This window comes from Vavraia culicis, assembly GCF_000192795.1.
Source record: "Vavraia culicis subsp. floridensis unplaced genomic scaffold supercont1.68, whole genome shotgun sequence".
Lineage (NCBI taxonomy): Eukaryota > Fungi > Microsporidia > Pleistophoridae > Vavraia > Vavraia culicis.
In genome coordinates, this window is record NW_007360671.1 from 1 (window position 1) to 22750 (window position 22750).

The 22750-nt window shown below is 40.8% G+C and overlaps 11 protein-coding genes across 11 annotated transcripts; 6 read left to right on the forward strand and 5 right to left on the reverse strand.

The window, feature by feature from the left end:
• Positions 1-215: 215 nt before the first annotated feature.
• On the forward strand, positions 216-1205 carry VCUG_02488 (meiotic recombinase Dmc1; the record flags this gene model as incomplete). The annotated part of the gene is made up of 1 exon (XM_008077305.1): positions 216-1205. The coding sequence occupies one exon, from the start codon at positions 216-218 to the stop codon at positions 1203-1205; it is 990 nt and encodes a 329-aa protein (XP_008075496.1).
• Positions 1206-1722: 517 nt separating this feature from the next.
• Positions 1723-1977, reverse strand: VCUG_02489 (uncharacterized protein; the record flags this gene model as incomplete). Its single annotated transcript, XM_008077306.1, has 1 exon — positions 1723-1977. The coding sequence occupies one exon, from the start codon at positions 1975-1977 to the stop codon at positions 1723-1725; it is 255 nt and encodes an 84-aa protein (XP_008075497.1).
• A 768-nt stretch (positions 1978-2745) lies between these two features.
• On the forward strand, positions 2746-3301 carry VCUG_02490 (uncharacterized protein; the record flags this gene model as incomplete). The annotated part of the gene is made up of 1 exon (XM_008077307.1): positions 2746-3301. The coding sequence occupies one exon, from the start codon at positions 2746-2748 to the stop codon at positions 3286-3288; it is 543 nt and encodes a 180-aa protein (XP_008075498.1). The 3' UTR covers positions 3289-3301.
• Positions 3302-3621: 320 nt separating this feature from the next.
• Positions 3622-4194, reverse strand: VCUG_02492 (uncharacterized protein; the record flags this gene model as incomplete). The annotated part of the gene is made up of 1 exon (XM_008077308.1): positions 3622-4194. The coding sequence occupies one exon, from the start codon at positions 4192-4194 to the stop codon at positions 3622-3624; it is 573 nt and encodes a 190-aa protein (XP_008075499.1).
• An 829-nt stretch (positions 4195-5023) lies between these two features.
• On the reverse strand, positions 5024-5433 carry VCUG_02493 (uncharacterized protein; the record flags this gene model as incomplete). Its single annotated transcript, XM_008077309.1, has 1 exon — positions 5024-5433. One exon carries the CDS (start codon positions 5431-5433, stop codon positions 5074-5076), a length of 360 nt encoding a protein of 119 aa, XP_008075500.1. The 3' UTR covers positions 5024-5073.
• Positions 5434-5893: 460 nt separating this feature from the next.
• VCUG_02494 (uncharacterized protein) lies at positions 5894-7371 on the reverse strand (the record flags this gene model as incomplete). Its single annotated transcript, XM_008077310.1, has 1 exon — positions 5894-7371. One exon carries the CDS (start codon positions 7369-7371, stop codon positions 6013-6015), a length of 1359 nt encoding a protein of 452 aa, XP_008075501.1. The 3' UTR covers positions 5894-6012.
• A 1595-nt stretch (positions 7372-8966) lies between these two features.
• VCUG_02495 (serine-tRNA ligase) lies at positions 8967-10364 on the forward strand (the record flags this gene model as incomplete). The annotated part of the gene is made up of 1 exon (XM_008077311.1): positions 8967-10364. One exon carries the CDS (start codon positions 8967-8969, stop codon positions 10362-10364), a length of 1398 nt encoding a protein of 465 aa, XP_008075502.1.
• Positions 10365-10978: 614 nt separating this feature from the next.
• VCUG_02496 (uncharacterized protein) lies at positions 10979-11900 on the reverse strand. Its single transcript, XM_008077312.1, has one exon. The coding sequence runs from the start codon at positions 11522-11524 to the stop codon at positions 11099-11101; it is 426 nt and encodes a 141-aa protein (XP_008075503.1). The 5' UTR covers positions 11525-11900; the 3' UTR covers positions 10979-11098.
• Positions 11901-12633: 733 nt separating this feature from the next.
• On the forward strand, positions 12634-14464 carry VCUG_02497 (uncharacterized protein). The gene has a single exon (XM_008077313.1). It carries the CDS (start codon positions 12715-12717, stop codon positions 13129-13131), a length of 417 nt encoding a protein of 138 aa, XP_008075504.1. The 5' UTR covers positions 12634-12714; the 3' UTR covers positions 13132-14464.
• A 4466-nt stretch (positions 14465-18930) lies between these two features.
• On the forward strand, positions 18931-20305 carry VCUG_02498 (uncharacterized protein). Its single transcript, XM_008077314.1, has one exon. The coding sequence runs from the start codon at positions 18938-18940 to the stop codon at positions 20288-20290; it is 1353 nt and encodes a 450-aa protein (XP_008075505.1). The 5' UTR covers positions 18931-18937; the 3' UTR covers positions 20291-20305.
• Positions 20306-21529: 1224 nt separating this feature from the next.
• Positions 21530-22150, forward strand: VCUG_02499 (uncharacterized protein; the record flags this gene model as incomplete). Its single annotated transcript, XM_008077315.1, has 1 exon — positions 21530-22150. The coding sequence occupies one exon, from the start codon at positions 21530-21532 to the stop codon at positions 22148-22150; it is 621 nt and encodes a 206-aa protein (XP_008075506.1).
• Between the last annotated feature and the right edge of the window lie 600 nt (positions 22151-22750).

Sequence of the window (22750 nt, forward strand, 5' to 3'; positions counted from 1 at the left end):
CACTAATCCTCTTCTCTTACACGTAAAAAAACGCTAAATACGCATTAACATAGTTTTTGTACAAAAATAGAAAGGTGAAGCAAATTTGGTTTAAAACAAACCATATTTAATTAATAAATACTCACCAGCCAATTACCTGCTTTTTATGCATCGTCTTACCAGATCATGCGTTGCATAAAAATTAAAAGTATAAATACGTGCCAGTATTTTTATGCATGATAGAAACAGACCAGGTGCAGCTGAGCGAGAGCACCGATGAGATCCTTCCAATAGAGGAGCTACAAAACCATGGCATAACCATGCCAGACATACTCAAACTTAAACAGTACGGCATATGCACCATCAAGGGTCTGTCAATGGTAACAAAGCGCCATCTTTCCAAAATAAAGGGATTGAGCGAGCTAAAAATAGACAGGCTGAAGGAGGTGGCGGGCAAGGCGGTTCGAATGGACTTTACGACTGCAACTGAATATGCGGCCAAGCGGGAGCAGGTCGTGCGCATCGCAACAGGCAGCAGCGATCTTGACACCCTCTTGAACGGCGGTGTGCAAACGATGAGTGTGACCGAGATATTTGGAGAGTTCCGGACCGGGAAGACGCAGATATGCCTTACACTGTGCATAACCGCACAGTTGCATGAAAATAGCAAGGTGGCCTACATCGACACAGAGGGAACGTTTAGACCCGAAAGGCTCAGAGAAATTGCAACAAGGTTTGACATTGATCAGGAAAGAGCATTACAAAATGTGATATGTGCGCGTGCATACAACTCAGACCATCAGGTTGATCTTTTGAACACGCTCAGTGCACGTTTTAGCGAAGATACCACCTACCGATTGCTTGTAATCGACTCTGTGATTGCACTGTTCCGCACCGATTTCATAGGCCGAGGCGAGCTCGGCGAAAGACAGCAGAAATTGAACATTTTTCTTTCAAGACTGCTGAGAATGGCCGAGGAGTACAACATTGCAGTGCTTATCACCAATCAAATGATGTCCGATCCATCAGCTACGCTTACTTTCGTTGCGGATCCTAAAAAGCCCATCGGTGGGCATGTGCTTGCACATGCATCGACAACGCGTATTTATCTGAGAAAGGGAAAAGGCGAAACAAGGATAGCTAAGATTTATGACTCGCCAGAACTCCCCGAGAATGAGGCAATGTATGCTATTACGGGCGGTGGAATAGACAATGCATGTGACTGAGGAGTACAACGAAATGGAGTGGTGCTGTCCGGGTGTACGAGTTGTGGTCAGAATTGGGAATGAAAAGATGTACGGGCAGGTCAATCAGGAAGATACGTTTAGTGAAAGTTATGTTGGGTAGGGATAGCATGATTCAGGCTTGATTCTGTTGAAGCAACCTAAAACAAGGACAGAAGTATCGAAGTGCATTTGTTTCATGATTTGCCCGCGTGCACTGTTCCGAAAGTGCTACAGCAAGCGTGCTTATCTGCGATAGCCGAAGGGAATAACACAAATTTAAAGAAAATACGAGACACGATGTGCAATACAAACAGTTTAATCACCACGGTAAGATTAATAACGCCAAGAAACACAAACATCATACGATATATGCCAATCATGGTGGCATTCACTCAAACGGTGCGAGTGCCATGCTAAACCAACAAATTACGCTCGCTCATCGAAAAGATAGTTCTATTTAATCTGTCGCAAGGGAACATAGCCGTAATAACCGGTGCTATTTACGTTTTAGACCATGTCAATCAATCCTTAAAGGACTGTTCCTCCCTTTCCTAATCTTCAACGGCTTTCCATTAACCCTCCTTCCATTAAATTTCTCAATAATTTCTACAAATTCGTCACCGTTCATCAGCTCAATAAACCCGTAGCACCGTGATCTGCCCTTTCTTTGCATTATCTTAATGCTGGTGATTGATTTGTAGGGTAACAGCTGCTGTAAATGATCCTTGGTCGTTAGCGGTGAGAGGCTAGAAATGTGGAGGATGTAGACCAACAATGGGGGCTTCAAAATAAAAATAGCTTATGTAGAGGTCGTACGGGAGAGGTACCTTCAACGGGAGTGGATCGTAATGCATGGGAAAATAAAATATTCTGCAGAAAAGCGTGCGGAGGGGTGATGAGAGAGGAGCATCAAGCATGTATCTTAAGCGAGTATGTAATCACAGTGGGGTGTGCAGCTGTGCGTAGTGCAACGAAGTGTTAAGGAGCGATCGTAACGGTTTATTTATACAATGGGGGTAGACACATGCAACAAAGCAATGCATGCGATTAGCAGCCTTGTTGTGCAAGTACCGTTTATTACCTGTCCACGTTACACAATCAGTGCGGTGAGAGCCGCGCTACATCTGGTGTAAGTGTGCTGATGAGAGAAGTACCGTTCAAGAAGTATGAAGTGTTACTTGAGGTATTGTACCATGCTTTATTTGCAAATATACTTTCTTGGCAGTTGTTGAAGTACCGATCGGGCATAAACTGCTCCGTTCCGTAACATACACACGTATTTGTGCAAGATAGAATGTTATGGCTGTTGCGATGCGGGATGAAAAGAAGTGAAGTATTCTGTGGTTTATTATTTATTTACCGTGCTCATCGTAATATAAATAAACAATGAATTTATGTGCTTTTGCACTGTGCACCAGGGGCGTGTTTATTAGCGTATCTGATCCCGTCCATTACCCGTTTATTTTGCCCTCTCCGCATCATAAACGCAAATCAGTCGTGTCATCATAAAAATTTACATTTTTTTATCCCCCAGAAAAGGATGGCAAAGCGCTCACTTAGCATACCCGCCCTGAATAGACTAAAAGCAGAGGAGAAAAATTTGGTGTCTGATGCACCAGAATGCGGTTTCTTGGCCGAGCCGCAGCTACAGTCGGAGGGTCTCAAGGACTACAGCACCTGGGACATTTACATAAACGGATCGGAAGGTTCTCTTTACGAGGGCACCGTCCTGCACGCGGCCATCGAGTTCTCGTCCGATTATCCCATTACACCGCCAAAAATGCGTTTTGTCTCCAAAATGTTCCATCCCAACATCTACTCGGACGGCAAGGTGTGCATCAGCACGTTGCATGTTGCTGATGATGATCCCAGTGCATACGAATCGCCAGATGAGAAATGGACACCTGTGCACGGCATACGCACGATTGTTTTGGGTGTGATTTCCATTCTCAACGAGCCCAACATTGTATCACCTGCCAATGTTGATGCGAGTAAGATGTTTAAAGATGATTATGAGAAGTACTGCAACACGGTGACGGCGTTGGCGAGAAAGGAGAGCTTGAAGAGGGTAGAGAAAAAATAAAAAAATGTGTTTGATATTTGAACGTGCGTGGGTTGTTCTACATGTTTTGGATGTTTATGGAGTTGCTGTGGGAGTTGCACATTTTAGCGTGGGTTGTTCTACGTGTTTTGGATGTTTATGGGGTTGCTGTGGGAGTTGCGCATTTTAGCGTGGGTTGTTCTACGTGTTTTGGATGTTTATGGGGTTGCTGTGTGCTTGAGCGGCATTGTCACGGCCGATCGGCAGTAACTACGAATCGGTCATTGTTCACGGATCAAACACGTAATATGGGCAAGCTACGCGATGAATACGCGTGCAGCACCACGCAAAACGAATCTGCACACAATGCTTCCTTTAATCCTTCTTACCATCCAAATCGCTCAATCTGCACAGCCCCTCAAACAGCTGCATGAAATGGAAGAAGCTCTTAGCAATCAAGAACGTATAGAACAGAACAATTACCTTCCTGTTCACCTTTTTGTACGTATCCAAGTACTTCACAACGTAGTACACCTCCGTTCCCACGCACAGCAATATCAGCACAATCTTCTGGTAGTACACCTTAAGAATGCCCAGGAAAGGCTCCTTGTGCGATACGTTCTCGGCCATCGATGAGGTAAAGAGCAACATATGTGAGAGCAGATCGATGAACAGCAGGAATATCAGGCTCCTTGACCGTTTTCTCTCCAATATCTTGCACACTATGATAGTGGTCGTAAGCCTGTCGGTGAACATATCCAGACATGCGCCCAACTTGCTCGTCTGGTTGAGTGAACGTGCTATCGTGCCATCTATCAGATCGATAGATGATGAAATGGTGTAAACCAGGAGGAACGGATCTTCGTGCAGGTATATGCTTGATATTACGAGGAGCAGGCGGAAATAATTTACGATGTTGGGGACGTAGAAGAGAACCTTGGTGTTCATTTTTGAGGGGCAAGTTGTAAATTGATGAATTTAACGAAGGTTAGGTGAATTGTTTTTATGAGGAGGCAGTAAAACGATGACCTGACGGGGAGTTTAATCCGAGGAGGTACGGAATTAATATTTAGCATTGGTAGAAGGCGATCTAACGAATTGCAGAAATAATGCGCAATTCTTTACTACGGGGCTGGTGAATTGTGTGTAAATTTCTTTCCAAGAAAAAGACGGAATGTTTGATTTAATGGGAAACTTTCAGTGTTCTTGGTTCTGTCCATGGGTTGTGAACCGGTATGCATCGATTTTGATCGCCATAGTTTCGTTCCGCGCCCTTTACCAAAATTGATGAAGTATCGGTGCAAAGCTGTAGAAGGGCCGTTTGTGCCACGGTGAACGGTTTGTTGAATTCAAATTTGTTTATTTTGAGGAATTATGCGGTCACGAGGTGCAACCAAAGTAATGATCGGCTTAATCAAAGTTATCTCTGCTTGTCAGGTTTAAGCAAAGCATTTCTTGCCGCAACAAACATCATCAATTGTTGATACTACGCATTTTACCCTGCAACGATTTCTTTTGGTACTTTCATGCACGTTTCGTGTAAACCGGTTTTACCGGTATTTTTTGACCCTCCAAACGTAGGACCAAAACATGGAAGACCGTTTACCAAAGGAAATCGTGCAGCTGCTCGAAGAGACATACAAGGACAGTATGAGCGCTGAAGAGATTATGGAAAGTATCATGGATACACGAGAATACAATGAATACAAGAAATGAATTGTTCTGCAACAGGTAAATCATTAAAGAATGTTTGCATGCTATGCATCGTATTTATTGTCCTTAGCGTAGTGGTATGGTCCATTTGATGCTGCACAAGCAGTTAATTCCTTAGCGCGAGGTGTTGCTGTGCCCTGGGCGTGCTCCTAAATTAGACGGTCTATTACGATTGGTCACTTTAATCGATCTTTCTGCTCTTGAGAGGTTTAGCGGGTGCACTGCACACAGCAACTTCCTTGGGTGGTACTGTGCCACTATTTCGGTTGAACAGCATTTCTGTTGTTTTACCCGTACGTTTCGTCTGTTGGAGTACCTGTGCATGTTGAAGTGAGCTTGGGCCGTTCTTTGTTGGTTTTGGTGTTTGCCGCTCTCTTCAAAGGTGTGGTACCGGGTGCTACAGTACAGGAAAGGAGTGTGCTGCAGGTATGAAAGTATCTCAACGACTATCTTCCGGTATTTCTCGTCCATCATTTTTACAAAACACGAAGGTTTTAAGTTATCGAATAAAAATAGGAAAGTACCAGCCAGCATGCCACAAGTTAAGCTAAAACCATTAGATGAAGTGATAGAAATGACAGATTTGGCCAACACAGATGCGAGAGACATTATGTATGAACTAAAGAATCAAAGAGAAAAGCTAGAGAGCATAGAAAGTAAGAATAGGATCACGAACGGGTTGCTAAAGACTGCTGATGAGTTGAGCAACAGGATATTTAGGAAGAAAAGAGTTATAGGAATAGCGATGTTGATTATGGTCATATTTTTGGTTAGTATCTACGTTATTTATAGGATGCATGGGATGTGATGTGTTAAATGGTGGGCATTAAAGCCATGGTTGTTGTATGAGCGTTATTTATAGGATGCATGGGATGTGATGTGTTAAATGGTGGGCATTAAAGCCATGGTTGTTGTATGAGCGTTATTTATTTAATTAGAGTAGTAGGTAAATTTGTTATTGTTATTTAGGAAGGATCTTTAAATTAATGTTGATAAGTAGGAATGATTGGTATGTGGCTTAAGAGATGCCGTAGAGATTGTTCATTTGCAAGATTAAATCGTTCTCTCGCCGAATATCGTACGATTGATGGTCCTGATCACGTTGGTAAATGCCTTGTTAAGTAGTTGCTCAATACTTAGCAGTTTTAAATCTAACACTGCAATCAACTCATCGATTAGCATTTGATTGTGTGTTAAAACCATGTTTCTTATTTCCACCAATTCTTTATTCCTGAACTCTGCGTTTACTTCATCGATTTTATTCTTCGTTGAAAACAAAATATTTGTAACTGAAAAAAAAAGAGCTTCGTCGCAATTATCTTGCTCAAAATTGGAGTTTTCTTTGGCAGCATCGTTTTTACAGTCATTTTCTTTATGAGAAGTATGTGGCGTGCTTTCCTGTCTATAACTACCCGTAACTTTGGTGCGTTCTTTGGATAAAACACCTTCAAAAATTCTTCGGCTAATTAAGTTAAAAATACTCGCATTGTTTTGTTGTATTCGTTTCGTTATGTCAGCAACATTGGACAACGAATAATTCTTTGCCAGTAAAACTATTTGTGTTTCAGCTGAATCAAGAATTTTTCTTATATGGTCACAACGCTTCCTTAAATCAGCTTCTAATGTACTTTCAATTCGCTTGTGTTCATTTTCTGCTGCCCTTGTCGCAAGCTTCATCATTTGATTTGCTGCCTCATTAAAAACTTTTTCCATGCTGTCCATCAGCCTTAAATTTTCATCTTCTACGATTCGGTCGGTTTTCTCTACAAGTTCATCGGTTAATTCATGAAAACTATTTTGTCCGCTCATTAATTCGTGTATTTTGTCGTTGAGGATTGTGGTATATTCCTTTGCAATGCCAGCGATAAAATCAACAAATATGCCACGAGTATTCGATAAAAAACCCTTTTGGTTGAAATTGCTCCCTGTGTTGGACTGAACAGCGCTGTAATACATCACATCATGCCAATAACGCCGATCTCTTAAACTTGTTTTGTAACGTTGCATATCGGCCGGGTTGCACTCATCGCAAGAACTTCTCCACATTTTCTTCGTATCGCTTTCTGGGTTATTTCTGTTCATCGTTCCGCCCACATGACTAATTTTGTTTATATCAAAAGCAGGCCTTCTTGCAGTGTCATTTTCGTTGTCATTACACCTGTTCAGCGGCCCATCCACCAAAATATTCCCAGTGTCATTTTCGTTGTTATTACACCTGTTCAGCGGCCCATCCACCAAAATATTCCCAGTGTCCGTTGATGCATTCTCTTGCGTACTTCTACCTTTCCATGTTCTAAATGTTTCTTTAAGTTCATAATTCTTATATGCTCTATCATCCACTTCGTTTGCAGGTTTACAAATTATTACCATGATATGGCAAAAAGCCACGAATACCTCCATCATCTCCAGCATATTTCATGCTTTTATATTTTTTTATACATATGTTCTAGAACCATGTAACAATCTTCTATAAAATAATATAAAAGCATGAATTAAGATAATCCAAATCAGTCTCTAAAACACAGTTGTCATCCATATCAACAATCTTAATGCGAGTGAGTCGATAAGCTACCTATTATGAACAATGTATGCATGCGTAAGCTATTTACATGCCTATTCAAATCCCATGATGATCACAGTTTACACAAATTCTATATTCTACGAAATAGGAATTTATTAGCTCTAATTTAGTACTCTGATCCAATCGTTGCAACAAGCGGATCAAACCATAAACAACAGGTCAGTAAGATCACAGTTCTACACCAGTTATTAAGCAATGTAGAATGTGCACACCTCATTCATTGGTTAATTCAGTGTTTATACCAACCGTTCCTGCCATCAGAACAAGCATTGGATCGCATGTTGCGAATCACCAGAATGGCCTATTACAATGGCAATCAAAGAACTGTTAGAATGCTACGCACAATCTTCTGAATACTAAATATGTGGTAGTCTTGAATAAGGTCTGTTGACTTTTTTCCAAGGCCGTCTGATTATCGCTTCACAACCACGAAGGCTCTGTTAGATGGGTCACATTGCCAACAGTTCAGTACATTCAATAATTTGTGATTGTTTTCGGGCATTGTGGGGATGTGTTTGAACTGAGAGTACTGTTCTATGACCATGCTGTACATGAAAAAGTTATTTAATTATTGAAGTACAAAATGCTGCGTAAAATGCAATGTTGCAACGAGCACATCTAACACAGCTAGAGACTACAGTTTACTCAGGAGTCCCGAACAGGGCTGTATAAGACATCACAAACGTTTGCACAGAAAGAACTTATCTCAGCTAAAACTATGAAAAGGAAAAGAGGCATAAACGGAAAAGGGGAAAGGGAAGTGTAATGAACCATTTTATGGGAATAAACAATGGTAATGCGAATAAGCTAATCATTTTTTAGGCTAAAACCTGATTATGAAATAGCTCGTAAACTGTAAACTTGCGTTTACCTCACCACTTATGTAAAAGCTGATGGCAAAGTGGTTTTTAACACAAGTACAGGAAAATACCGATTTGCATTTAAATTTAAAACGGAAAAATTTTGCTTTATTTCACAAGGAATATTCGTCGATGAGATGAGCCGTTATTATTTATTGACGAGTGTAAAAGGGCATTAGAGCGCTATTCCGAATGATTTGACGGTTACACATTTATAGCTGCTTTGGTTCGCCATGAGAATTCTACGTTGATCTTTAGTTACGTTTGGTGTAACTAACTAGGCAATGTGGGTGAATTGTGATGTAATTGTAGTACGTGACACGAATTTCTGTTCTGTGGACAGACACTTAAACCTTAATCTCAAAGAGTTCTTCCGCTCGGCCTGACGTAAAATAATTTGTGAAAGAATGCGATGTACTGGAGTGAAGCGTACCTTGCTTGAGGAAATTTAGTCGGTCAAAGATGAAGAGCAGATCTCTAAATCGCGCGGTCGCATTGCGCTGTGAGTACAGAGCTGTATCATCGCACATGTCATTAAATGGAGAAAAAAATGCATCCCATAGGAAATGATTGACGTTAAGCTGCTGCGAGACGAGAAGACAAGGAGGGAGGTGTACGAATCAGAAAAAAACAGATTTAAGGATCCAGAAAATGTGATTAGGGCATATGAATTGGATCAACTGAAAATCAAAATGATGTACGAAAAGGAGAAGATCGCGAAGGGAATGAATGAGGCATGCAACGAGATGAAAAAGAGAATGAAAAAGGAAAAGGAGAGCTTAAGGAAGGTAGGAGAAAGCATTGGAGTCGGGATAGAAAAAGTGAACATTAATGAACACAGCAAGGTATGCATGGACGAGCAAAACACAACTGAGGAGACATGCCCGCCATCTAGTGATAGTGAGGCGCTAAAAGAGAGTATTGCGACACTGAAAACAAGAAAGGCTGTATTAGAAGTAAGGATAAAGGAGATGGACGAAGAACTGAGGAAAATCCTGAAGAACATCGGCAATGTTCTACACAAGGACGTTTTTGTGAGCAAGGATGAGGAGCATAACCCTGTGATATCCAAATATGATAGTGGAAATAAAAGGAATGGTAAATTGGCGTACTACGATGTAATGGAGCGGTTGGGATGTGTTGACATGAAAAGGGGCAGCAAAGTGAGTGGGCATAGAGGATACTTCCTTTTTGAGGAGCTAGCGCTTCTCGAAAATGCGTTAGTGCGCTATTCGATCGACTTTCTACGCAGCAAGGGCTACATGCTGGTGCAAACACCTGTCCTTTTGAACAAAGATGTAATGAGCAAAACGGCACAACTGAGTGAATTTGATGAACAGCTATATTCCGCAGATGATCAATACCTTATTGCTACCTCTGAGCAGCCGTTGACGGGTCTTTACATGAATGAGCGCCTCCTTCCCGAGCAGCTGCCCAAAAAACTATGTGGGCAGAGCCTTTGCTTTAGGAAAGAGGCAGGAGCTGCCGGTAAAGACAACAAAGGTATTTTCAGGGTGCATCAGTTTGAGAAAGTCGAGCAGTTCGTGGTTTGTGCACCCGGTGAGAGCGAGGAAGTGCACCAGTCAATGCTTGCGATAAGTGAGCAGTTTTATCAGTCGCTTGGCCTAGATTACCGGGTGGTGTCCATTGTTTCGGGCGAAATGAACGATAGTGCGTGTCTTAAATACGATTTGGAGGCGTACTTTCCCCACTCCAAAAGGTACAGGGAATTGGTGTCCTGTTCGAATTGTACGGATTACCAAGCGCGAGACCTCGAGGTTAGGTACGGCATCACCAAGGAGAATGACAAGAAATTATACTGTCACATGCTTAATGCCACGTTATGTGCTGTGCAGCGAACATTGTGCTGTTTAGTGGAGAACTACCAGGACGAGGAGGGCATTAAAGTGCCTGATGTCTTGGTGAAGTATTACGGCGGTGAAGCAATCAAGTACGTTAATTAAAAGTTTGAGCTCTGAGACTGTTATTGAGCTGTTTTTGGCGCTAAGAACAGTGCTGAACATGTCATAGCACCAGCCACCAGGCTAGAATACGTCTGATGTTCGAACAGAATTCCATTAAATAACAACCAATTAAGCTTTAATATTCTTTTCGCTGCCTGCAGAAACATTTAAATCGTATAACACGCTCATTTTTTACGTTGAATTGTGATTTCAGCATGTTCTGTATGGGAAAAGTACGATGTTGGTGTTTTTGGTGCTGTTCGATGGAACCAAATTATTGAGGAATAGGAAATTATTGAGGAATAGGAAATTATTGAGGAATAGGAAATTATTGAAGGATAGGAAATTATTGAGGAATAGGAAATTATTGAAGGATAGGAAATTTTGCAAAACACCAATTTTGTAAGTGGAGTATTTGAATTTTTCATTTGTGCTCGTAGAACAGGAACGAAACGGCCATTCCATCCAACGAATTCGTTAGGTGTACCGTAGCTGGCAGTGCACGTTTAATTCGTGGATGCTCTGCAGAGTTGTTCACAGCTTATGACAGGGAGAAGGCAAGACGTGGAAATGCTGTGAGGTAGAATTCGTTGAAGGGCGCTTTGGAGGAAAAAGCAATGCAAATCATTTATTTAGCACGTGAGCGGTGTGCACCTCGTAGAAATAGCACTGATAAATAAATTGATTACCTGTTCCGGTAACACGAGCTAAAAACGAGAAAGAATAACACGGCTTTAACCACCGAACAGCACGTATAGCAATATCTTAAGCACGACCAAGACGATACATCCGCTTACGCCCAGGACCATCCATCGGATAATTAGGTCTATGAATTCGTTCCTGCTCATTGCCATTCTGTAATAACCGGTTCGCCTGTGCTCGGCAGGCCCGCTGTTTATCCTATCGATTTGTTTTAACTTTTCTCTCTGCTCAACAACCAAAAGCATGCTCTTGTAGTTGCTGAGCATTCGGTTGCTCGGCGGGCCTGTGTGCTTCTTGGCGGGGAGTGCAAGCAGCGCTTGGAAGAACAGCAGCATGGGGACCGCACACGGCACGGATGAAAAACGGAAGGTGTCAACCAAGTTTTGAGAGGTTGACCGGTGATGACCTGTTAGATTGTGGCAGATCATCACTTGGCACGCACACGGAGCACCTGCCATTACGCGGAAATAAATGCATGGGATCGTAGGCCGTGGGGATGGCAAGGCAGGCGTTGAAAAGAATGGAAAATGCGCTTAGCAAGATTTTTGCCTGTTTAGGACAAAATTAGATTTGATAGGTGCACCAAAACATAGAAATGTATTTTTAGAGCTGAGAACGGTGCATTTGCGGATGAAAACGCAAAAAAATGGTGTAGCGATTTAGGAAAGGACACACACCGGAAAAGTAGATTTGATTTGTTTTAGAGTGCAGTTGCAGGCTGTCCATGACCTCAGCACATGTTCATGGAATGTGTTGCTGGCACGGGCAGTGTGCACACCAACCGGTAGCACGGGATGTGCCGGTCGGTGGTTTTCTTTCTTTTTAACTTGGTCGGTGATTCTCACCAAAAAATGGAAGTGACAGGTCGTGCAGTGCAAGCACGAAGGGAACATCCGATGAGCTGAAAGCGTGTAGGCAGGATGAATGGATGGTTTGGTGCTACGGAACGTGTCAGGTTCGTGGATGAGATGCGCTTAAATTAAATTTGTTTGGCATGCCTCCGTAGTTGATCGGACGTGTTGACAGTGATCCGGTGGGAATGACGTATTTGGAAGGTTTACGGGCAGCTGGTGCACGGGGCGGATGTGCTGCCATTCGCTTGGAACGGATGGACAGCGCATCGATGAAACATTGCCGAGATGCGAGTTGCACAGCGCGGGTCTCGGCGTGTGATGTTAGTTCGGTGATGCCGCACTCAAGCAGGACATAACAGCCGGCAGGACAGACACTGCCAAAACGGCACCGTGCCACACCAACGGGTGCTTGGGGAGTGAACGCCTTAAAATCAGACGACTGCAGGGATCGGGTGCTGAGCAATTTGTTGGTTGCCTTTGCTCGCAGCGCAACTCAAAATACGTTTTCACATGTCACGCATTGCCTCTCTCCTCACGGGAGATGATTCCTCAGCACCACCTTTCTTTATTTGTGCGATCACAGCGCACTTTTTCCTGTAAAGGAAAAACAGAGGATGAGTTCGTGATGACGAGCACGGTGCAAAACAGCAATCAACCTAGCACCGCCATATTTTCGTTATTTCGCATGTTATCTGCAGGATGGGCAGGCTGCGATCCAAGGCACCATTTTCACCGCAAAGCCAATTTTATTATTTTTCTTCTGCCCCCTCTGTTCGTTTGCACAGCGGGAAGAAATGACGAATAACAACACGGATCGAAAGAGCACAGGGACAGGAGAGACATGCGACGAAGGAACGGGGCTGACCACCGAACTTGCAGGGCACCAGGCCACCGCCTCATACATCATAAGAGACAGGAACCTGAAAATACGTACAAGAACGTGCAAGAGAAACAAACACCTTCTGGTGCGTATAAACAAACGGACAGAGGATGCACTGACGGTGACGAAGCGCATTGTGGAACGGAATGAGTATGACACGGTGTATGTGGTGATGAAGTACGGGCGCATCAGGCGGATGGACAGGAGTGCGCTTCGAATGGTGTATGACATGATGGGGTACGAGGTGTACGTGGGGTACGTGCCCAGAAGGATTATTAGGGAGAACGAGTACGTGTGCCTGTACAGAATGGAAAGGATAAGGAGCGTGTGACTGGGAAGAGTGGGGGTGCAAGATGGGAGTAGATTCAGAAATAGACTGTCAGAGCGGGAGTGAGGAACAAATAGAGAAGGTGCATGGAGGGGAAGAGAGATGGACCAGCTGGTTGAGGGATCGATCTGATGCCATAGGACGAATGCAAGGGAACGTACGTGTGCAATTCTGGTTAGAGCGGACAGAACGTGGAATTAAAGGCAGATGCGTACAAAAAATGTTCTAAAGGCGATGAGTGATTTATTGGTGGCTGCAGGACAGGGTAGAGGACCTGCGATGTGCAGATTTGTATTCAACGGCTGGGCCCAGCAACCAAGGATTTTATCGTGCTTGGCAAAGATTCGTTCACAGATAGAACGTGCAAAATCAGAGAACGACTTCCCGATTACTGCACCATGTGATGGCCATTCTCAATCTTTTTAGGAGGTGTGCTCGTGGTGAGCAGAGTTGCTGCATTTTTTATTTGTGCTGGCACTTCGTGCAACCGAGCGTTGCATGATTGAGGGCGTGTTGTAGTAAAAGCTGTCAAAATTTTTAGAGGAAGTGCAGGTGACAGGAAAGGAAGGTCCTCAACAGCAAATCAAAGAAGTTACCCGCTATTTTCATCGTGTACAGGTGTACGCATATATAAGCGATTTAACGAGGCATATACGGATTTATAAGGTGCTCATATCAATGGTGAATTGCTGTTAATAGATGTCTTAAATAACATTATTTAGATATCTTGTCAAATATTTTTCTTGGCCTGCTCCAGCCGTAGCTTTTAGCCGTTGATCCAAATGTTTTTTTACATTTTCCGCATACAGCCTTGTGTTAGGGTTGTACTCAACCAGCGTGGTCTTGCTGAGGGAATGCTGGCGCTAATAATTGCTGTCTTCCTTGTTCAGGGCTCGTTTTTAACGGATCCAAGGTTTAGCTCCCATAGTATACGCTGCCGTTTAAAACCTATCGCAATGAATTTGTACTTCTTATCTCTGGTTGCCTGCTCTGACTCTACACATAACGCAAAGAGGCTATGTAATTTACACCAAACGTACTTTAACTAAACTCGCTCAACACCATGTGCACAACATTTACAGGCCACATGGGGCCTTGAATCTGCTATTACCGTTCGTCTCTGCGCATTGTGACCCATGTTCACCTACGTTTACTGGGCATGTATAAATCATTCCTCCCCTTACATGGAAGAATTAACGACATAAACACCAAAAATGGCACGTGTTAGTCCGCCCACCTGACCATTCGAGTTGTTACGTCCGAGTGGTACGATCTTGCCTGCAGCAATTATTGCCATTGCAAGATGATCTTCCGCTTAGTGCCGACATGAAAGTGGCATTTCATAAATAGTAAAATGTTTTTTACTCATCTAAAGCTTAGCTGCTTTGTCACGTTACGGTTTAGCATTTGCCAGTGATCACGTCGTGTAGCCATGAGGTGTGCCATTTGGTACCTTAAACGTATTAAAGTATTTTATGAATCGATCTACTGCCTGTAACCATGTCCTAGCCTGTATTTAGGTGTTGTTGTACAAACAAATTTAACGCTATGTGTGGGGTAACCAACGAACCGCTTTTGATGAAAAGCACACGCAATCAAAAATCTTCAAATCTGAGAAATTTATGCTATGTTCTGTTCCGCTAACGTGTGTACTCTGTTTATCTGAGATGTTAGCTGTAAATCGCCGTGCACACTGCTACTCCACTCATCACCATTACACTCACCCCACTTCGGACAGCCCTTCGATCAAATGCTAGCATTCACGAAGAACAAAAAAATTACGCTTTCATACGCCATCCTGACCATAGGCATGTCAGATATGCAGCGCGCTATAAATTCGAAGGTAAAAACGATAGTGTACTGCGGCATTTCGCTGTACGTTGTGGATGAACATTTCAAAGTCGTAGTGCATGATGACATTTATTTTTGTTCTTGTGGAAAGTCCGTATGTTGGCACATTTACAGTGTGATTTGGGGAGATTGGGTGGAGTGGGACAGCAATGGCGACAAGTACTTCAATATTTAGATGGGATGTTGACACCAGTCCATTTCTGCAGAAAATACCTGGTAGTTGTGCGTGTAATACCACGTATGATAACGAGTTACCATCTTTACAGTGAAATAAGGCACCGAGCTTTCTAAAACACGATATAACGATGTATAACAGGATATTCTACCAGATTACACTCTGATATGGCATGCAGAATTGCCATTTGAATCGGTTTATGGAGTTTGTCATTTATAACGTAATTTTGAGATTATATGGAGGTTCAAATACAATTGATTTAAAAGGAAATACCACGAACAACACATAGCTCATAATTTTAATCAGGAATGAGCATCAATACCACAGATCATCTGGTTTAAGATTTTGGTGGATGAGCCCATCATGGTTACCGTTTGCTTTTGATTGATGCCCTGGCTTAAATTTGGTTGTTTCTGTCAGCTTGATTTCTAGAATCATGACAAAATGAATTGACACTTGGTGTAAATAGCAGAGATCGCACCATTTCCTCTGACGAGTCGCTAATCACTTCCATTAATCGCATTTTTACTGTTTTGTCCTGCTTTAAAAGAATATCTCATTTGGTGTCGACATGAAGTGATGATAATACCAGTGTTTGTTTGTGATTAGCGGAATATTTTATTCCGCTTTAGACAGTAGCAGAATAATTTTTTCATATCCTTCAGCAAAAGTCTGGTGGTGATAAAGAGATGGAAAGCTGTACTGAAACAAGTTGCATACGCCTGTTATTTTTATTAATAGGTGTGGCACTGCTATCTCAATCCATCTAAATTATTCTTCCTGCAGAAAACTACACATTACACCAATTTTTTCATTTTTTTCACTATTTATCAATAGATATAACAGCTATCCGATCATTGTGGGAAAATATAAAAATAAAGGCAAAACCTTGTCTGACTTGATGCGCTAGTATCATTCCTCAAGACCATTTTACCAGTAAATGCTATCAACAGCTATATAGTTCTGACAAATGTTTTTTTGTCGGTTACACGCTCAGATTACGATTCTAACACCCAGCACAACTATCGATTTTTATGCGATTAACAATGCCATAATTCACAGAATTACTCACATCAATCGAATATCTGCACGTTTAAAGTACGTATCTTTGCACATATGGCCATTGTTTTTGCAACAGACTGTTCATTTGTCTTTGCACATGCAACATCACCCAAACAAAAAATAGTTGTTGCCAAGAATAGTTTACGATGCCTACAAATAACAAGTACCATAATATATCAATCCTCACATACCGTAGTGACTCGCAATTTATGAGACTGCTTTATCACAGCGACATGGATGGTGGTTCCGCGATGAAAACCAAGTCTGATCAAAATGCTGCCATTGAAGGCATAATATGGCTTGCAGGAAGTTGTTTTAGTATTCTATTTCAGATATCTCTCATCTTGACGAATGATTTGACAGTTAGCCTCCTTTTTTCTCATGGATGGACAAGTTCTTGTCCCATATCACCATATCTGCTTTAGATATTGAAAACGTGATGTTCATGCACAATTCTCACTTTCTTTCTTTCGAAAGTTAAAATTTTTTTACCATTAAACATTATACAAAAGTTCTGAAAGGCAAATGAAGCACTAATATAAAAATTTCGATTGGAGACATTATGATCCTCTAGAATGAAGTTGCTATTTTCCGCAATAGTTTTTTGTAAAATTGTTCGTAGAAAATTCGAATCGAACACCAGGATCAACATAGTATTCTGTATCTTGGTGTTATCACATAAACACCCCAAATGCTATCGAGTTATCAAAAATAGTAATAGACGGGCCAACGTATTGGGATAATGAGATATTTGGGAATAATAACCAATTAGTTGCTTGAATCTTACGATTTATTTTTTAGCAAGAATGTATGTGCTGATCAAAGAAGTAGTTCCATGATCAGCACCAAGAAGGTGATGTTAGTGTGTGGAAACTACATAAACACACTTATAATCAAAAAACATCAAAGAGATTATTTTTGCGCGACATCAGCCAGAGAAAGACAACTATTAAATACAGTAATGGAGAGTAGAGGCAATCATTGACAAAATTGACCCTCAATCATTAAACACAGATCGTTCGACAGTACCTTATTGACACATAATCATATTTTAAGGAAGGAATTCAGTAGCAAAGTTGATAATTTTGCCGTTTGACGAAGATGGATGTTTATAGGACGGTGGTTTTATAAGCGAAACAGAAAGATGTGTTTGTCTGTTTTAAAGCAGGCGGTGATGTTGATGTTCGGACACTGAGCATTTTACCGGTGAGGAAATATGAAAATAGTTATAAACGATAAATCACCGGGTTTCACATGTGGAAAGCAGTGCATACACTGTTTAGCAGACATCACTGCAGGATCATTATTTTTTCATTTTCCATGTGTGATTCTGAGTGACATTACTCATCAGATAAATATTGTGACAGTTTGCGATGAAGAATAATTTGATAACAGGAGGAATTTTTGTGTGACTGGTCAATCTTGTAATAATTTGCATTGAGTTTATATCACAAGAGTGGGGTGATGCTGCACAGAAGGTCATGTTTCCATATGTACCACAGAAAATATTTTATGCCGTCAATGTCGATGGAGTGGACCGGATGCCGACAACGGATTGAAAAATCAATGTTTTGCTGGTGCGGATTGCTTTAATGAAAAACACAAAGTTGTAAATTACACAGCACTTACTGATAATATGAAAACATCACATGTAGCGGCGATCTAAGATCGCGAGGTTAGCCCTTTTTACGAGAACAGAGCAACATATCAAAACAGCGTATGCACTTCCAGAAGAAAATATCGGTAAGAAAAAAATTTGAGTGAAAGATTTGGTTAAATTAAGTAACGATTTTACACCGATTCATGAATGACAAAACGCTAGCTTTGGGCTAAGCAATTCCTTTGATCCCTTTTGCATTAAATGATCACCCCAGGTCCATTGGTTGGTACATCATTCGACGAATTATTTTTTGTACACTTCGTAAATAGAATATTCTTAAAAGAGAAGGTATGCAACTCGGGTGTAGGGGATGATCGGTCAGATTCATAATGTAAGTCGAGCACGCTCTTCATTTTATGCCGACCGGATATTTCAATCCTGCTAGCATGGCCAATAGGATTCTATGAAATAAATCTGTCATAGCGAATTGTCTATTATATGGATGAGCTCCCAAGCATCAATATTTATGGTATAATACTTTACCTTTCCCATGTTTACACGGTGTCTATGCTTCCTCATAATGAAATATCTACGGTAACAAAATTTTTACGAGCATAATATCAAGGCGCAAACAAATTAAATAGTGACATAGCAGTTTGAAGTGTTATCAATCCGATTAATGAAAACTAATAAGTTTATTGAGCATGTGTGCTGTTGGTCACTGGTAATAACGTCTTCTCAAGAATAACATCGTGTGCGAAGAATTTTTTTGTGCCACGAAAAAAATGAATTTGCACCAAAGACCTCGCCATTCCAAAGATTTATCTATTCCAGCATTTTTTCACGATCTTGCTGTTCAATTTTATTATAACCAACCGAATAGCTGCGAGCAAATCGCATGAACCAATCGGATGTAATCCTCAAGACAAAACAATGATTTGCACCAAACAATCGCTAAGTTAATCCTTTATTCATTTTTATTGCCATTTAAATCACACGATTTTCATTCGCTCTTCGTGAAAATACAAAAATAGCAACTTCCATTTCTACGAACATCCCATCCAATCATATTAAAAATCCCTTCACTTCCTTAAACAGAAGTACCAAAACTATATAAAGCGATGATGAATCAAACCGTCATGCAGACATCTAGCTTTTGTTTCTATACGATGTTGGTTTTGTTTGCCTGGACGGGTATCATCACCACCACAACACCCCGAAACACAGACATACTAGCTGGGGGACTAGCTGGTTTACGGGATCGAGTAAATGGGTTGAATCAGGATAGCAAGAAGATGGTGGCACGTGCGATGTTTACATCTATCCCCCTAAATATAGATGGCCAATACTTAGTTAAGCTGTCCGAAATTACGACAGGTATTGAGGTTTTATATAGTAATGCAAACAACAACCATCACGGATTTGAAGCTAATAGCGAGGGAACAATGGGAGATTTGTTGCAGAGAGGTGTGAATGCCTTTAAGAGTGGAACTCCGGCTGATAAAAGTGCGTTCACCGAAATAGTGAAAGAAGTTTGTGACGGATATCACGGATTAGTAAAAAAGTTTGTCAATTCATGCCAATCGACAGACGAGCACGGAGTAGTGCTGAAACAAGTGAGTAATGAAACACTAGATATCGTTAATGAAAGCTTGATACATTTAGTAGGAAACGATGATGCTATATTGAATGCATTCGTAGACGCATACAATGAGATAACAATCAAATTAAACAAAATGATCGATGCTCCGGAAGACAAATCAATTGCTGGTATGGTTGAACAATTTAAAACACTAATTGAGAAGGTAAAGCCACATATGGTATTTTTCAACAGTTTGCAATATGCGATCTGTGAAAATAAGGACGTGAAAGCGCATGAAAAAGCCGTTGATGATTACGAAGCTATGTTAAGTAAGCTGATAAGTAATCTAAAAAAACATATTACCAAACAAAAAGTGGAGTACAAAAACTACGTTGCAACAGCTAAGATAATTGTTAAGTTTCTTGACGACATGCGCATGAGTATCAAAATCGTAGTTCAGAATCGTGATATATTGGCAATCAGATATGCTGAAATTGCAAGGGTTTACTCCGATACAAAGATGATAGCGGATATCACTGAGGAGGCGAAGAATAAGACGGGGGATAACAAACAAGACTATGACAACATGAATGGAGATGCAAAGAGCAAAGTGAACTTGCGTTTCTATATTTCTCCACAGAAGAGTGCATCGGGCAGCGCATCTGGTTCCTCGGGCCCGTCAGGAAAGCCTCCAGCAGGAGTAACGCCTCCGGCTCCAAATGCGAAGGGTAGTAAGTCAGACGATAAAACACAGAAGAATACTAGCACGACTGATAAGGACGATTCTAAGCCGTGGTATAGAAAGACATGGCCATGGGTTGTTGGTATCGGAGTTGTTGTATTGGCAGCCGGATTCGGTCTACTTGCAGTGGTATTATTTCGCAAGAAATAAATAAGTCTTTTGACATTCGTTTTTGTGTTTTTTAGTATTTACAAAGCAGTTTATTTTCCTTTTAGTATGACAACATCTGGATGCTGGCATATTTCGGTCTACAGTAACCGAGCATGATATGTTTTGGTAAAACTGTCTGCTGGTAGAGTTTCTTAATATTGCAATGTTTGACATCCAATGGTTGTATCAATTTGATGCTTAATCAAGCACATCAAATTCATATTTTTAATTTACGGATGTGTTGAATGCCCAACAGCATCCCTTAGCAGATATTGAGTTGATGAACAGCCTCTTTAAGCTTATGTATGATAGGTATAAGCTTTTTTTGTACGCATTGGTGAAAAAATTTTCAGAACAACATTCCGCGCCAAATACTACCGTAAATGACGAAAAGCTGATCTTCAAAGAGGTCAATACGATGACGTTGGGCTTAAATATTTTGTTAATTTATTGAATCTTTTCTAGCTTCTCATAGTCCTGTACAAACACCCTCGTAAATTTAGCTAAACTGGCAAAACATCTCCATCATCGTCCATGTACGATACTATGGGAATTATACGGGGATGCCTGTGCGTTGATACAGTTTAATGTCTTCATCAACGATCTATTCGACTGTCGTGAACTATACTTATCTGTAAATTTCAGGAAGAAGAATTCTTTAAAGTGCTCCTGAAGGGAATTCATACATGTTACAACTTGCGTACCAGACTCACTGTCGCGGTTGCAACATATCTTTCTCTTGTGGTGATGGTGTGCACGAAGGTATTGTGCGAGATGGCGCACCAACCTCCTTGCGAACTAAAGGCTAGTAGCCACGGTCGATCTCAGTGAACCAGAAAAGTAAGTCATGACATGAGAATATAAGTAAATGATTTTAAACAGGAAACATTATCTCATAGTTTTGATGCATACTCCGTATTAGGTTATGCAGCTTATGGTAGCTGTAAAACAAAAGCACTTACAACAAATCTAAAATATTCATCAGCTTTAAATAGACGATATAATTAAATTCTTTATAATATATACGTGCTGTATCTAAGGATAAGGCTACTTTGTATCTGGATTTAAATACAAAAAGATTGTACATTGTAATCAGACAAGTGCTGATAAAAAGTTTGTCGTAGTTTACATATAAGTAGTTGATACAAATAGACAGGATCTGTCAAAGATATTAATAAATATTTTTCCATATTTTTATTCTAAAAGTATAAATACGCGATTCTATACATTTAACACTATATGACAGACATATCAAACAATGGTACAACGCTTTTTAGCTATAATATATCTGTACCGGTTCATGGCAATATGAATGAAATGGTATTCCACAAATCAGAACCCGGATCGGATAATTATAATGGAACCGCTCGATCAGTCGGAGTATCGCCAAATGCTGAATTAGGTGCAGTTACCTCTGTCGATGAGTTGATTCATGGCTATAATGGCAGTACTGCAGCGATGTATAAGGCTATGAACGATACCATCGAATCAACCATTTCAGATCACAGCAATATGTACAAGGCAAGCCATTCCTCGTTTAATAATGTAAGAAATATATCAAATAGTACTGTTGCTGATTCAGGTGCTACCAGCTCATCTATGTATGACATTGGCATGACATTTCTTGCTATTAGTGGATTTATCCTTTTTGGACTTCTTGTGATTTTGTGTCACTGGTATAACAAGCGATGGAGAGAACAAGAGTATTGCCTCAATAATTCTCAGGTTGGAAAAATAGGCCATGGTGAGGCGCATTCAATTAGGATTGATAATGATCACTTTACACTTGAAAATAAGAAAGAAAAAATGAATGACAGTTTATCCACTGATCGACCGGTCAGTCGACATACCTCCATGTGAAAGTAGGTCCTGTACTGCTACTTTATGATTTAGTGACTTGGTAAAGATAAGTAAAACGTAGCTTTAAATGAAATATTTGAACTAATATCTGATTTGCTGATAGGACACTGGAGTGAAGTGGTTATGCGTGATACTATTTTTATTTACACTTGCTTTTGTCTTTTGTTCTTGCTCATTTAATCTATCTGCTATTGCCAAAACAATGAGTTAGAGAGGACAAAATATTTTTGGAGTTAATATAATTGTTTTTCGACAGATGAAGCTTTTTTCTGTTATTATAGTTTCGCTGCACTATCACGTTTTTCAAAAACGGGTGTATGAATGGATAGTATACCAAAATAGCGCTTTTGAATGTAACTAAAACATCAGATCATTCCTTTCTACCAACTGTTCTGTGGTTACAAATCAATAAATTTACTTTCATTGCAGTAGTTCATTGTATACAACATTTCTAGTGTATATTTTACCATTCTCATGCTTTCCTTGGTCTCCATTGTCAGCAACATACACCCCTAGACCGTTTGCATAGCGCACTCTCGACAGAGCTACATACAACTGACCATGTACAAAGACAGAGCCGTGCAGATAAACACCTACTTT

Excerpts from the sequence above, each read along its gene's own strand:
- VCUG_02497 (XM_008077313.1), top strand. The coding sequence starts at position 12,715 with ATGACGAATAACAACACGGATCGAAAGAGCACAGGGACAGGAGAGACA.
- VCUG_02496 (XM_008077312.1), bottom strand. The coding sequence starts at position 11,524 with ATGGCAGGTGCTCCGTGTGCGTGCCAAGTGATGATCTGCCACAATCTA.
- VCUG_02498 (XM_008077314.1), top strand. The coding sequence starts at position 18,938 with ATGATGAATCAAACCGTCATGCAGACATCTAGCTTTTGTTTCTATACG.